Source organism: Bufo gargarizans, chromosome 7 (assembly GCF_014858855.1).
Source record: "Bufo gargarizans isolate SCDJY-AF-19 chromosome 7, ASM1485885v1, whole genome shotgun sequence".
NCBI lineage: Eukaryota > Metazoa > Chordata > Amphibia > Anura > Bufonidae > Bufo > Bufo gargarizans.
Window position 1 is genome coordinate 3,108,825 of NC_058086.1, and position 16,244 is coordinate 3,125,068.

The 16,244-nt window shown below is 44.7% G+C and overlaps 1 protein-coding gene across 2 annotated transcripts; it reads right to left on the bottom strand.

Moving 5' to 3' along the window:
* Positions 1–891: 891 nt before the first annotated feature.
* On the bottom strand, positions 892–13,969 carry CBY1 (chibby family member 1, beta catenin antagonist). 2 transcript variants are annotated; one of them, XR_006390896.1, is made up of 6 exons: positions 13,898–13,969; positions 10,980–11,112; positions 4,490–4,595; positions 3,698–3,810; positions 1,215–1,792; positions 892–1,014 (listed from the first exon to the last, which is right to left on the bottom strand). XR_006390896.1 is itself a non-coding variant. In XM_044301884.1 (5 exons), exons 2-5 carry the CDS (start codon positions 11,055–11,057, stop codon positions 1,712–1,714), a joined length of 378 nt encoding a protein of 125 aa, XP_044157819.1. In that variant the 5' UTR covers positions 11,058–11,112; positions 13,898–13,969; the 3' UTR covers positions 1,136–1,711. The 2 variants fall into 2 exon arrangements, 1 of the variants encoding a protein (XP_044157819.1); XM_044301884.1 differs by lacking the exon at positions 892–1,014 and having other exon boundaries at positions 1,136–1,792.
* Positions 13,970–16,244: the final 2,275 nt, after the last annotated feature.

The window sequence follows — 16,244 nt, forward strand, 5'->3', positions numbered from 1 at the left end:
AAATCAAAATACGGTCAGCTGACCAACCAACCAATCCTTTTAGGGGTAATGATATATATTTCAAACTTTATTGTTTACTTTTTAAAATTATTACTCAGAGAGAACATTACTGAAAGGTGGTTTAAAAATTGAGCTTGAGTGAAATACTATATGTCTTGATATGGTTGCTGTCACTTGCTAGCAATCTGTTAGGTATCAAGTGAACGATACTGTAGATCCACTGAGAGAATGATAGTACTACTCCTCGAAAGGATGTGTAATAGCGCCACAGCTCCCTAGGTGTAATGCACTGTGGTGTGATCCCTAATGGTGAATTGATGGTGTCCATTTTGGCCCTTTTTATAAGGGTTCCCATTGTAAGTGGGTAAGGTTTGATCGTATATCCCTATATAACAGACATCCATCATTCATTTACACCATCTAACATAAAGGGAGACCAGAGCTGGATAGCAAATTGCAGTCCCCAATGCACGGAACGGAACCAATACAGTGGTGTGAAAGAGGCCTAAAGCTGTGCGCTCCTGAAAGTCCATAATGGAGGATCAAGCTCACACACGAAGCATGATTCCTGCAATGGACTCGCTCATGTGAAACAGCCCTAATAGGCCAATGCAAACGAGCACCAATTGTCCTTTTTCAAGGGTGAGCAAAAAAGAAAACAATAAAAATGTGACTAGGCAGCAATGAATTTCCTAATTGTCTGTGTGTTCACATCCGTATGTCCGTTCTTTTATCGCACGTGCCCTATTCTGGTTCACTGACCCATTAAAGTTAATCGGTCCGCAAAAAGAAAGGGGAATGGCACATGCCGTATGGCTGATTGTTGTATATACAGAGTTTGATGCAAATTAGGCTGCGGATTTCACAAATTGCGTTGCAGTGGGTAAAATCTTAAAACATAAATACGCCAAACTCCAATACTGTATATTGTTGGGAAACTTCAGACTGGAATTTTTCACCAAATACCCGGTGTGTGAAACCAGAAATCCAATAGGACGTGGTTTGTTCTTTCACCTACAATTACAAAAAGAACACACAACAATATATAAGAAAGTAAAGCAAAAGTACTTCAAACAAGTAATGTTTTATTCAAATTTATATATATATAAAAAAAAAAGTGTTACAAAATGTAATATTCTCAGCATTTGTTATAAACAGCGTTTTCATATTTAAATGTCACAAAACCTAAATATGAGGTTTGGGTTACATTGTACCTGCAATTTCACCAAGTGTTACTTCACTGTGGATGCTACCAGCTTCCCCATCTCCCTCCAAGTCTATGGTCAGAGCATCCGAATTCAGAGAGCTGTCGGAGGACTCCAGCTGCCGGGGGAAGCTTCAGTGATAACTGTACATGGGCGATATATCCCACTGCTGGCTGTACAGCAGAATATGTTGTAGCCCTTCCACTGAAGGTATATATTGCAAGTCCTCCAACATATATCTGATAAAAGGCTCCTTATGAAAGGTGAGTCTTACAAGTGTAACAAATAAATAACTGATCTAGTCCACTATGGAATGATGCGGGGGCGGCTACTACACCCCTGCTGCCTGTCACTGCGGAAGTGAATTGGGAAAAAATGTTCATAAGAAGATAAAAGCCTCAATGAGCTTTGATTAGGAGAGGAGCATTATCAGTCTTCTGTATGACGCAGGTATTAATTCATGAGCTGTTCCTGGCTCATCCGGGTTTCCTTTTTATAGATTTCGTTCATTTTCTTCGCCCACTCAAGCTCTTCATTTCCTCAAGCTCCTTATCCTTTAGGTGGGATTCTGCTGTTGCTTCAGAGAGCTATTATTATAAAGGAAGAGTGAAAAAATAAATAAAAATAAATCACATATAATACACAGTATGATTGGCGCACCTTTCTCAAAAATACTAACTTAAAGAGATTGTGCAGTGGCCTAATATGGATGACCTGAATAGGTAGGTCCCGCTGATCAGCTGTTTGACGGGGTCACGGCGCTAGTGCGAACAATGCATCCTCTTCAATAATTACCTGCACGTTGTCTCACTTGTAGCGGCAGTGCAATGTAATTACAAATGCTTGTCCCACTCAAGTGATCTGATATTAATGAGCGACCCTGAGGATAAGGCATCAATATTATGCCACCACACAACCCTTTTAAGCTAATTTCTTTATGAAAGTGCTAATAATTCAGCTATAATAAGTCTTTATGAACTGTCAGGAGTTCAGAGAAAAGAGCTATAGATGGAGCTGTGAGAGCAGCAGATGCTGTGAAACTGAAAGCTGTTGAAAACGTTAATATAGGCCAAATGAAAATAATTATTTTAGCCCAAAATGGGTAGAATATATAGTGATGTATAAAAAAAACATAGCTTCCCCTAAAGATCTCTATAGCCTTTAAGGGTTACGGTCACAATTCTGCAAGAGCTGCAATCTGCTTACTGGCTCAGTCTCTCCAGCAAATGCAGTCTACCTTACCCATCGTACAGGAACCGGACGTGGGAAAAAAAGAACTCTAACCTTAAACCTAACAGTAACTTTGCCACTGTATTACAGGAGCTCTGGTGAGCCACTAGGGGAGGGTCTCAATAGGGGCTCATTCAGACAACCGTATGCGTTTTTAAGTCCGCAAAACATGGATACTAACATGGATCTGTCATTGCTGACAAGAATAGGACATGCTCTATCTTGTTTGCAAGGCTGATGAACGGAACTACGGATGCGGACAACACAAAGTGTGCTGTTCGCATCTTTTGTGGCCCCATTGAAATGAATGGGTCCGCATCCGTTCCACATAAATACAGTCGGTTGAATGTTCTTGTTTTCCAGTGACAACTGGCAAAACTGTCACCCATGACCGGTGCCAGAAAAGTAATGAAATATATTAAAAAATTGCTAATTTTCAAAGAGGGCCTGTCACCACTCCTCACACACCTGTTTTAATAGCTTCATGCATCCCCAGTGTAGTAACAATCCTGGATCATTTATTCTTGAGGCTGTGCAGGGTACCCCCCCCCCCCCAACTGGTTACTCCCCTCTGTACCCTTACTGCAAACTGCAAGCAATTCATTCAGAACTTCTAGTAAAAATAATAAAGGGATGGCACAACATACAGCCATACGAATAGATGCTCCAGAATTCTTATTACATGGAGAATGCATGAAGCTATTAAAGCAGGCGTGCCAGGAGCGGTGACAGGTCCTCTTTAATGTAGATTATATGTTTAAAAAGCCCCATTCACATAGCGTCTTTGGACCCTGGAAAATCTGGCAAAGATTCCACACAACAAAGCTGCCGTGGGCCGCATGGCCATTCAATTAACTAACGATTTATAGCTGCGACTGCCGTGTCCTAGCTTGGCATAGTTGCAGCTATAAACCACTGTTCAGCCATGTGGACTCCTACTGAAAACAACAAGAGTGGCGCATACGGTGCAACTGTCGCCAGCTGTTTGGCATGGAGTCCGTGCCAAATTTCCGGTGTAAAATGGTGCTGCAATGTAGCCAGACCTTTTTGAGCTGTATTGATATAAAACAGGTCAGCAGAATGCAGACCACTCCAAATTCTCTCTCACCTTCTTGGACCCTTGTGTAACGCAGGGAGCGGAAAACTGAGTTTAACTGTCACACCCACATTTTTAGGTACTGAGCAGAGTCTTTAAGAAAGGTTCAGCCACTTTCATACTGTCACACCAACTTTATGACTACGAATGAAGTCAAGTCTTTTACCATGTCCAGCAGGATTTCTACTTTCAGACGAAGCAAGTTATTCTCCTCCTCCAACTGCTGATTTCTCTTTCGAAGACGTTGGAGATCCTTCTGAGATCCAGTGCCACCCGATTCTATCAGAAGTAATGTCAATTAATATACAACAATAAAGAATGTAACACATACATAAGAATAATATACGTCTTTTTTACACTACTGTCATCCAGTATTTGACTTAAAGAGGACCTTTCACCGATTATTACACTGTGAACTAAGTATACAGACATGTAGAGCGGCGCCCGCGGATCTCACTGCACTTACTATTATCCCTGGGCGCCGCTCCGTTCTCCTGCTATGCCCTCCGGTATATCCGCTCTCTAAGTTATAGTAGGCGGAGTCTGCCCTTGTTCTTCTGTAGCGCTGGCCAATCGCATTGCAGAGCTCACAGCCTGGGAGAAAATAACCTCCCAGGCTGTGAGCTCTGCGCTGCGATTGGCCAGCGCTAGAGAAGAACAAGGGCAGACTCCGCCTACCATAACTTAGTGACTGAAATCTCCGCCTACTATAACTTAGTGAGCGGAGATACCGGAGGGCATAGCAGGAGAACGGAGCGGCGCCCAGGGATAATAGTAAGTGCAGTGAGATCCCCGGGCGCCGCTCTACATGTCTGTATACTTAGTTCACAGTGTCATAATCGGTGAAAGGTCCTCTTTAAAGGGGTATTCCGGTTGTTAAAATTTAACCCCTATCCACAGGATGGAGGATAACTATTAGATCTGTGGGGTCTGTACTTTGGCCTGCAAAACAACCTACCTGCTATCCAGTGGCCATTTTCAAATTTAAGACTTTGTCCTGCAATACTGATACTAGGGGCACCATATTCCAAACCCAGCTCTACCTCTTTTGTTGTCCGGTCCAGCTAGAAGAGAAAGAACAAAAAACTGGTGAGAAGACAAATCTAGTAAGCAAATAGACTGAATATCATAGTGTGTATTGTCATAGGTGTCGAACCCCCGCGCGCCGATCAGATGCTGATGATCTACCCAGAGGATAGATAATCAGTTTAAAATAACCGTAGAACCTCTTTATCTATGACTGAACATGAAGTTCCTTCATTTATTTTAATATATAGAACATAGGATGTTAGCTGAGAACTGTAAATGGAATTAGAGCAAGCGGTACAAAACCCAATATGATATAGACGCCAGCAGCAATACATTTACCTGCTCAATGTTCACTTGCAGAGATGGGACTCTGAACCACAAAGACACAGATTTATCAAGTTTTTACTAACTATAGTTAATAAAAATGTACTACCTCAATAATGTGTATAATAGGGGGCATGGCCTGACCAGGGATGTGAACAGACGCGCAGCGCAGAGCTCCTGGCCAAATCTCCTGTGATATCCTTAAATCCCTGCTGTGTTGGTGAGCAACCTACCATTCCAGTGAGAGAAGTTGTTCCCTTTGCAAATCGCCATCTTTCAGCAGCTGAATGACGTGCCAGAAGAACAAGGAGGGGAAGGAGTGTGGTCTCGCTACGCCGGTTACACAAAATGGCGCTGTGCAAGCTGCAAAGCTATCTGATGTGGCCGTGCGGCTGGAGAAATTTGCCCGCTCTTCAACTCCCCCAGTAACCGCTCTGGACCCAGATGATGCCAAAGCCATAGACTCTCAAGGGGCCTCTAGAACGGTTAGCCCATGCTTGGCACCAGTAGCGGAGAAGGAGGTTAGTGCACTAATGGATGGAGGGGCTACTTCAGAGGCGGGACCCACCATTAAGGATGTGTATTCAGCGGTGGCGCAGTGCAATACAGCGCTCACCTCATTAAATACCCACATGGGAAGCCTCAAAGAGGATGTTTTACTTATAAGGCAAGTGAAGGAGCGTATGGGTGAAATGGAAAGTCGAATTAGCACTGTGGAGGATCAAATGCCACCAGTGAAGAGGGATCTGCAGCGTGTAATACATAAAATCACATTAATCATATCCAAATCTGATGATCTGGAAAACAGGCTAAGGCGTAATAATGTCCGCTTTCTGAGAAAATTGGTAAAAGAAAAATTGTCTCTGCTTTTCGCTATTAAGAGGGCCCACAACGTACCATTCCTCCCGCCACCACCAGGGGCACCGCCAAGGCCTTTGCTGATTAAAATCCTGCATTTTAGAGATCGAGATGCAATTTTAAAAGGCACAAGAGACTGTGCAGATCTTACTATAAATGGAAATCTCATTTCCCCGTTTCCTGACTTCTCTGCGGACGTCCAGAAAAGGAGAGCACATTTCTTAGACGTAAAGAAACGGCTGAGAGCCCTACAACTACCCTACTCAATGATATATCCTGCCAGATTGAGAGTGGTGGCGAAAGGGAAGACGCATATGTTCGACAATCCAGATGCAGCGTGTCAATGGCTGGATGCACACGAGAAGGATCTACGTGGCAACACCTGAAAAAAAAAAGACTGTCATATACATAGTATCTGAAGGTCGTCTGAGTCGCTGAGGACCAAAGGGACATGTACTAGCTCCTCAGTTATATCCTTGCTGAGTTAACGTTGCTATGAGAATGGGTGGAGGGTTAATTGAAGAGTGCCCCTTCGATCCTTGGCCGTGACAGTTTAAAGGGTTTCTGTCACCTGAAAAATGGGTATTAGGCTGTCTGACATTAGCGATGTGCCAATGTCAGCTGAACATAACTATATTAGTGCCATCTCACTGCCTGAAGCCTTTATTGAGAAAACTGAAAGGGAACCTGTCACCAGGATTTTGTGCATAGAGCTGGGGACATGGGTTGCTAGATCGCCGCTAGCACATCCGCAATACCCAGTTCCCCATAGCTCTGTGTGCTTTTATTGTGTTAAAAAAACCTATTTGATCTATATGCAAATGAACCTGATATGAGTCCTGTGTCCGGAGAGGAGTCCAATTTTCTGAGCGCAGCACCACCCCGCGTCCTCCGAATCTCCTCCTTGCTGGCTGATGTCACAGAGCTAAAGCGCCGAAATCTCGCGATGCGCGAGCTAGCGCATGAGCAGTGTCGGCATCATGTTCATTCCCTGTGCTGGCATCAGCACAGGGAACGAACTACGCATATGCTAGCTCGCGCATCGCGAGATTTCGGCGCTCCAGCTTTGTGACGTCAGCCAGCAAGGAGGAGATTCGGAGGACGCGGGGCGGTGCTGCGCTCAGAAAATTGGACTCATCTCCGGACACAGGACTAATATCAGGTTCATTTGCATATGGATCAAAACGGTTAAAAGCACAATAAAAGCACAGAGAGCTATGGGGACTGGGTATTGCGGACGTGCTAGCGGCCATCTAGCAACCCATATCCTCAGCTCTATACACAAAATCCTGGTGACAGGTTCCCTTTAACTTTTATAATATGCTAATTAGCCTCTAGGAGCGGGGAGTGTTGCACCTGCTCCTAGAGGCTCTGTTTCCCCACCTCTTTTCACGCCCCTTCTGTTCCTGATTGACAGGGCCAGGGCAGCGCTGCTTTCCTCCCGCTGGCCGTGTCTGCAGGGTATAATCTCGCGCCGTTCAGTATTCGGCACAGACGCAGGTGAGGAAGCCAGCAGCCGCCGAACTTCCTTCCCTCACTGCACCTGCGCCGAATACTGAACGGCGCAGGATTTTCGCAGTAGACACGGCCGGCAGGAGGAGAGCAGCGCTGTCCTGGCCTTGTCAATCTAGAGAAGAATGGCGAAGAAAGGGCAAACAGAGCCTCTAGGAGCAGGTGCAACCCCCCCAGAGGCTAATTAGCATATTATAAAAGTTTGTTTTTTGTTTGTCTCAATAAAGGCTTCAGGCAGTGAGATGGCACTAATATAGTTGAATCTTCAGTTGGATGGGGGGGGGGATGGGGATGGATGCAGGGCTGTGATCTCACTCGACACTGCCAAGGCGTTTGACAGCGTGGAGTGGGACTACCTGTGGGGGGGTCATGTCAAAAATGGGTTTTAGCCCTGTATTTATAAAATGGGTGCAATTACTTTATAATTTAATAAATTTAGGGTAGTGACCTCCTTTAAATATCTAGGGGTTAAAATATCCACCGATCCTCAAAAGGTACATACCAGACAATATAGTACCGTTACTGGCCATGTTCACACTTAAGGCTGCCTCCTGGCATAAGCTGCCCATATCCCTGGTAGGTAGGGGCAATTTGATTAAAATGGTGGCAATGCCGCATCTTCTATATGTGTTCCATAATTCACCAGTATGGATACCCATGCACTACTTCTATAAAGTACAACAAATCTTTAGACTTTTGCTCTGGAAAAATAAGAGGCGTAGAATCAAATATGAAACTCTGCAAAGAGGCAAGGATGCGGGCGGCCTTGCACTGCCTAACCCCTTAATATACTTCCTATCAGCCCAGCTGCAACACTCCAAGGGATGGAGCAAGGTGGGGGGGGAGAGCTGGTTAAATGGGCAACGGGATATTCTAAACCATTGGCGGTTGTGGAGGGGGATGTGATTTCTGGAATAAAATCTGCACCGATTGTAGGGCTTTATGAGGAGGGTGTGGGCAAAGGCCAAAGAGGTTTTGGATGTTTCAGGATTGTTAAATATCTCTCCTATATGGAACAATCCTGCCCTACCAGAGCTGTCCCGATTAACTGGGTTTTCCCAATGTGAAAAAAGAGGAATTTGGAATATTGGGCAGTTATATTCTCAGGGACTCCTAAACCAGTGTCAGCAGCTGTGCTCGGAGTCTGACCTCCCTTCCACTCACTTCTATTAATACTTGCAGGTGAGGCGCGCACTGGATGCACAATCCAAATTATCGTCGCTAAAGTACACAACTAATCAGATGCTTGATACTATGGTGGCAAAAGTCTACCGGTCATTACATGAGGAATTCCGGAAAAAAATCCTGATTAAAGGGGTATACCTCCATTTTCACCCAGGCAGCCCCCCTGACTTGAGCATTGGAGCAGTTCATGGTCCGATGCTCTCCTTTGCCCTGCACTAAATCACGCAGGGCAAGGGAATTTTCAAGAGTTCCGGTGATGAAGCAGGCTGCGAGTAAGCCCGGTGACATCACCAGCACTGATGGGCGGGCTTTAGTGCTGCCCTAGCCAGTAAAACGTCTAGGACAGCGCTAAAGCACGCTCATCTGAGCTGGTGACGTCACCGAACACACTGCCGGGCGGAAGCTTCCGCCTGGCAGTGTGTTATTGCAAACAAAAGAGCCCGTGCCCTGCACGATGTAGCGCAGGGCAAGGGAGCGCTTCGGAGCATGAGATGCTCTGATTCCAACATCAGTGGGGCTGCCTGGGTGAAAATAAGGATATGCTCTGAACCCGGACAACCCCTTTAAAGGGAACCTGTCACCTGGATTTTCTGTATAGAGCTGAGGACATGGGTTGCTAGATGGTCACTAGCACATCCGCAATACCCAGTCCCCATAGCTCTGTGTGCTTTTATTGTGTAAAAAAAAAAAAACTATTTGATGCATATGCAAATTAACCTGAGATGAGTCAGAGCTTGAAAATATGACTCTTCTCTGGTCACACAAGTGAGATATGACTCTTTTATGTTAATTTGCATAAAAGGTGGGAAGTACAAAAAGGCATAATACTTATTGAATTAGTCTGCAAATGAAATTAAAAGTGTAATTTATATGTTTAGGGTAACACAATGAACATTTAGAAACGCTCAGTGAGGGGAGCATAGTAGAGGTGACAGGTTCCCTTTAAGGTTAAAATGAAATGGGAAAAGGGTGTTGGGGTAATAACTGATACCCAATGGGAAGAAACGTCAGCACTAACTCCAAACCTCGACTGTCTCAGCTGTTCATGATACAAAGACTCCAATATTTCTGCTGTCCGAAGTGTGGGGGGCGGAGGCCGATCTATTTCACATGCTATGGAGCTGGAGCGCCTTGAGAGCTTACTGGCATGACATAATACATTAGATAAATACTGTATATGGTGCAAATTTCTCTCCTGATCCCAAAATGAGCCTGCTTGGCATTTTTGATACAGATCACTTGCAGTCAGCTGCTATTACAGGAATAAATAGAATGCTATACCGCGGCGAGGCGGATTCAGCCTCTTCCTCCAGTCGTAGCAGAGTTTATTGTAAGATTGAAAGTAGCGATTCGGTTGGAAAAGGGGGTTTATCTTAAAAGAAACGGTCTCTCGAAATTTGAGGCTATTTGGGGCCTATGGACAGATAGATCCGGAGTGTGCAGTCCTTGGCTGGCTCTTCATAGAAGCTTGGGAAGTATAATTGGTTGAATGCTGGGTGGATGTGTGATGTTGAAGGTCTGCCATCGCTGAATACCATTCAGTACTACTGCTGCTTATGTCTGGGCTTATGCAGAATGATCTGTTATCCGTCTCAAGGGGGAAGGAACTGTTGAGGGAACGCACTCACAAATTACTGTTTGACTAACTGTGATTGGTTTGTCTCTGAGACATTCCTGTGGCTCCAAATTGTACTGGGTCGTATGATTTTGATGTGCAATTTGCTTTACAATGGAAAAACTGTATTAATAAAAAATATCTGATTAAAAAAAAAATATATGTATAATAGAGAACCTGTCATCTCCCCTAACACCTATAACGCATTTTCCATGAAACAACCGATTTCCACTTTAGAACCTAGAGAATCTTTTAGCTCCATTCCTTTCAGTGGGGCAACAAGTAAATGGATTTCTGCAAGCCCCCTTCAGGTGAATGGAACTGAGTTTCAGTTGCAGAAAATTCTGCAACAATATCCGCGGCGTGTGCATGCACCCTGTAATGTGTGAATAAGTTGACCTCTAGGTTTTTGTCTTGCTGAAACCTGGCACTCATGCCGGAAGCCGTCCGAATCCCAGTATAGTCAATGGGGTCCAGCAGTGAAGGGCAGTATCTGGCTAGGACCAATTGTGTCAATTGCATCTGTGCTGCAAAAGATATGACATGTCCTATATATTGCTGCAACATGCAGACCACGCCGTGATGAGGCGTGCACCCATACGATATCTGTGTTTTGCGGACCGAAAAACACTTACAGTAGTGTGTCTTTAGCCGAATAGTTGTTTATGTGCGAGTCATTTTTATTTTCAGTTTATATGGATCATCTTTTTCTGTCATATGTCTGAAATAGGAATAAACCCTCCTCCATAGATGTACCGGGTTCAAATCATATCACCATTTAATGACCACATAATACCCCATTTTTAAGATGTCACATGACTGATGGTAATGTCCTCAACTATACAGCTTCCTATTTATTCAAGCTTAGACACTGTATAACATATATGGCCAACTAAGGAGAAGAGAAAACCAGTACAACACATACCGCATGCAAGTTAGAAAGTGATGCCGATTTTCTGGGCGGCGTTTTCTTCGGGCTGAAGGTGTTCCCAAAGAGGGGCATCTTGCCTAGTTTCCACGTGGATTCCAGAGTGGTTATGTTTACAGCCTATACTTTCCTACAAGAGAATAAGATACAAATAATTAGTTCTGATAAAGGAACGTCCTCCTCATAACTGGGTTTAGGCTCTTTGCACACTTCCATCAGAGTCCAATTCCAAGTCTATGAGACGGCAGAAGGCAGCGAAGTACAGCACCAGTGGTTCTACAGACTCTCATGAAGCAGTGCTGCCCATGCTGGAAGCTGGCCCATGTCCATGTAATCAATGGGGCTCGCAGTTATCCCCCTATTCAGTGAGTAGAAGATAACTTCTTGATACTGGAATACCACTTTGAGCCTTGAGTCACACTTGCAGTTTACAAGAGGAAACCTGTAATTTTTTATGTATATTTTTCCTTCCTTTTGGAGTCCACTTGATTTTGCTTAAAAAAAAAAAAAAAGATATAAAAAACTGAACGTGTGATTTCAACGTAAGGGTACGCGGTGCTTGGTATCGCAGCATAGCCCTATTTACTTCAATGACCTCCTCAAACAGATCCTGAAGTGTTGGAAAACCCCTTTAATAAATGCTATGTTCTTTCAGTGGTACTAATGATTGATATACTTGCCAGGTGGTGGGCTGGTCTGCCCGCCTGCTTAGGTAGTCTTCTGGTTAACAGGCCAAAGCAAGGATGTGTGTAGTGGCTGCTGACTAGTGAGCTGAATTTATCCAGGGAAACACCATCCCTGTACTATGCTAAATAACCTCTTCGAGGGGAAGAACTGAACTTCTGCAGATGGTTGAGGACCATGCAAGGTAATGCATGTATATGGCTTTGGACTTCACTGCCCATGGTTATTGTCAAATGCTCCCGATACACCCCCACTACTGAGATGGACTGGCCATCTGTTCTAGGACTGCACCCTGTAGTTTATAACTACAGATATATTTTAAAAGGGACTTGTCCGCCTTTGTGTCAATTGAGAGGTTCATTGCGACTACCATCTGCCAGCCCCGTATCTGCCCTCCTGCCTTGCACTCTGTTACCCGCTCACCATCAAGGGCACCCCAGCCACCACCAGGCAGGAGACCCTAAATTCCAGGTTGTGCCCCGTGGGTAAGAATGGTGCCCCCCCCCCCCCCCTCCGCCCTACACTCACTGCAGGCGCAGCATGTGGGAGTACTGGAGCAGGAATAGCCACCATGACAACTACTACCACCACCATCATCATCTCCAACAGCACTGCCACGCTTTCCCTGAGGGCCAGTGTATTGCACAATGCATGGCCCTGAAATCTTGTGCATGCACTGGTGGCAGTATCATGGGCGAAGTGACTATAGAAGAGCGAATGCAAGAGATCATCACTGCACCCGCACCCGCACGTGCACAAGATTTGAGGGTCAGGCATTGCAGCAGTGAGGAGAAAGGGTTTATTTCAGTTACCATGATTAACCCTACCAGGAGGTATGCCTGGTTCTAAGGAGTTGATCATGGTGACAGATGCTCTTCAAGGCCAGGGTCACACGTGGCGGATTTCCCTTGCTGCAAATCCACAGTGTTGTACAATACCAGCAAAGTGGATGAAAATTTCTTAATTCTCATCCACACACTGCATAAAAAAACAAGTGGCAAAGATGCGGAATTGCGCATTTGAAATCCGCAGCATGTCAATTTGTACGGCCGATTGTGGATTTCACCCTTTACAATGGAGACGTTAAAGTCTGATGGCTTTTCTGCAGAAAAAAAATGCACGTGATACATGTGGTTTAGTTGCAGTTTTTGCTGCGGAAGATTCTTCTGGATTTTTAGTCATTTGTGAACCCAGCCTAAAGTGCGTGTCCTCTTCACTGTACTTCCACGGGACTCCAAATTTGCAGCATGCCATTGGATTCCATATGTACAGGGGTATTCTCCCCATTGCTTATGGAGACGGAACTGATGCATTCGGAGCGGATCCTTTTCCATTCAGAATGCAAACTGATCCGTTTTGGACCGCTTGTGAGAGCCCTGAACAGATCTCACAAATGGAAAGCCATATCGCCAGTGTAAAAGTAGCCTTAGTTGTGTGTGACTGCGGCTCACTTGCGATATATCTGCAGTTCATTTTAATATTGTCTAATGGGTGTTGTAAATCCTAAACCAAAGCCAAACTGCACCATGAAAAAGACCCACGACCACAAGTCCCACATACATGTTTGGTCATGTGCCTAGATGCTGCACCGCTAAAGTTATCATGTCCTAGAGGTCACAGAACCTCTGCAAAATCTATGGGACCACCTCATACAATCTTCCAAACCCAGGGGCGGATTGGCCATAGACCCTACAGGGAAATTTTGCGGTGGGCCGATGCCCATGGGGGTGCTTGAGCCCTCATCATGGCCGCCGGCCAGTTACATAACGATCTGATGCTCTCGAGCATCGGGTACTTATGCACCTGCCTGGGGGCCGCTGGAGCGATCCGGAATTCGACCATATTGCCGTCCTCAGGACGGTTGTACAGTTGAATACTGCAGTGGAGGTGGCGGCAATGTTCTGTAACATTTGGTTCTACCGGGTCGGCATTTTGTGCTGCACTAAGGCATTTCTGCCCTGCCTTCTGTCAATTTGGATATGCCTACAACACGGGGCCACTTTTAGCCATTTTTTTCCAGGGCCACAGTCTGCCTCTGTCCAAACCTTTGTGTCTACAATTACTTTACAAATAAAGTTGTATAATACTAATTAGCAACATATTTGTCACTATTTTGGATTGCATACGAGCATCATTCAAAAAGCAGTCAAGACAGATAGAAAAGGTCCGAATGGAACAAGTTGAGGCTGCATTAGTAACACAGCCCGATACAGTAGTAATGCCACGAATACCTGTCCACGAGCAGAGCAGCCGCGATCTCCGGGTCCCAGCTCTCAATAACGACTACTGTAACCAGAGTTCTGTAGGATACACACTGCGCACGCGCACACGGTGCTGGAACCGACGACTGTAGAAAATGGGGGTGGACGGAATATTGTCACGCTGACTGCAGCTTAGTGGTACTGCTTTCTCAGACTTCACAATCATTCATTCATCCAATAGAGTACAAGAATTGCTTCTACGCCCAGAATTCTTATTCACTTACAATACGAACGCTTAGCTGAATGTAGTTCGACCCACCCTTGAATAAATGGTTGGATCCCAAGCTTTCGTTGCTATAACAACGTGTTTAGGCTCAACCGTCCTTCTCTTTGGACTACACCATTTTAGATAAGTAGGGATACAACATCTAATACCACTGATGACACTAATGCTGAGAAAAGGACTGTAACATACTTACTCTGCATATGTACACGATAGGAAATGCTGTGTTACCATGTGCACGTACGGGTCTAAGACTGAAATCTGCAACGTATTTATCATGCATGGTACAGTCCACCAGGTCTCCTTGGCAGCCAGGGACGCCAGATGGCAAGGGTGGACTGCAGCTTGTAGGTAATGGTGCCATGTCTTACTGGGATAGAACATATATGCCGCCTGTAGAACGCTGTAATATGACCTCTCCTCTGTGCTAGAGGCGCGATAATTACCTTGTCCAGTAGGGGGCAGCAGGGGCGGACTGGGAACTTAAGTGGCCCTGGAAAAAATACTGACAGTGGCCCTGTTCTGTAGTTGGGTCTAAATTGATAAAAGGCGAGGCCAGCAACACCATAGGGTTATACATTATACCGGAATCCATCACAAAATACTTCTTCAAAAACTTCCACTGGCCGGCCGTGAGGAGGGCCCAGGCAGCCCCCTGGGCATCGGCCCTCCGGGAAATTTCCCAGTAATGTCTATGGCCAATCTGCCCCTGGGCTGCCTGCTGCTGGTACTGATACAGTTCTGGGGGCTGCTACAACTATGGTGCTGAGCAAGCTTCAAAGGTCAGTGGCTGTTTGCTGGTTGCTTCCCTAAGGTATGGCCACACACTGCAGCCCCCGTAAACCGAAGGTCATTAACCCCTTCAGGGCCCTGCTATTTAGCTAGGGCTACATGACGACATTTGATGCCGACATTTTGTCACACAATTTTTATAATGATAGGCTATGGTGTCGCATTGCGACATCCGACATGCTGCGACTGCGACATGACAGTCTAAAAAAACCCATCCAAAATGGATTTTTCTTGCAACACCATAGACTATCATTACAAAAATTGTCGCGCAACATATGTTGCCGTGTAGTTGTACCCTATGTGTCGTGCGACTTATCGCCGTGTAGCCCTACGCTAAGGACCAGGCCATTTTTAGCAAATCTGACATGTGTCACTTTATGTGGTGTTAACTTTAAAACGCTTTTACTTATCCAGGCCATTCGTAGATTGTTTTCTCGTCACATATTGTACTTCATGACAGTGTTGAGTCAAAATTTTAAATTTTTATTTATAAAAATAATAAGAAAATTTTTGGAAAAATTTACAAATTTCCAAATTTCAATTTCTCTACTTTTATAATAGATAGTAATAATTCCCGAAATAGTTATTACTTTACATTTCCCATATGTCTACTTCATGTTTGGATCATTTAGAAAATTCCATTTTAGAAGGACGTTAGAAGGCTTAGAAGCAAATCTTAAAATTTTGAAGAAAATTTCCAAAACCCAATTTTTTAAGGACCAGTTCAGTTATGAAGTCACTTTGTGAGGCTTACATTGTAGAAACAACCCCATTTTAGAAACAACACCCCTCAAGCTATTCAAAGCTGATTTTACAAACTTTGTTAACCCTTTAGATGACCCTACAGTGGGAATCCCCAAAACATGACCTCATTTTGGAAACTACACCCCTCAAGGAATCTTTCAAGGTGTGTAGTGAGCACTTTGACCTTAAAGGTGTTTCTTAGAATTAGGAAACACTTGGCAGTAAAAAAGACAAATTGCATTTATTTCCCCAAAAAGTTGCTTTACACCCACATTTTTTTTACTTTCCCAAAGAGTAACAGGACGAAATGCACCCCAGATTTTGTTCCCCATTTCCTTCCGAATACGGGAACACCCCATGTGTGCTCACAAAATGATGCATGGGCACACAACAAGCTTCAGAGTGGAAGGAGCACCATAGGGCTTTTTGAGAGCAGAATTAGCTGGAATGGTAATTGGGAGCTATATTGCATATGAAGACACCCTGAGGTGGCCCTACAGTGGAAATCCCCGAAAAGTGACTGTTGTAAACTACACCCCTCAAGGAATCTTTTAAGGT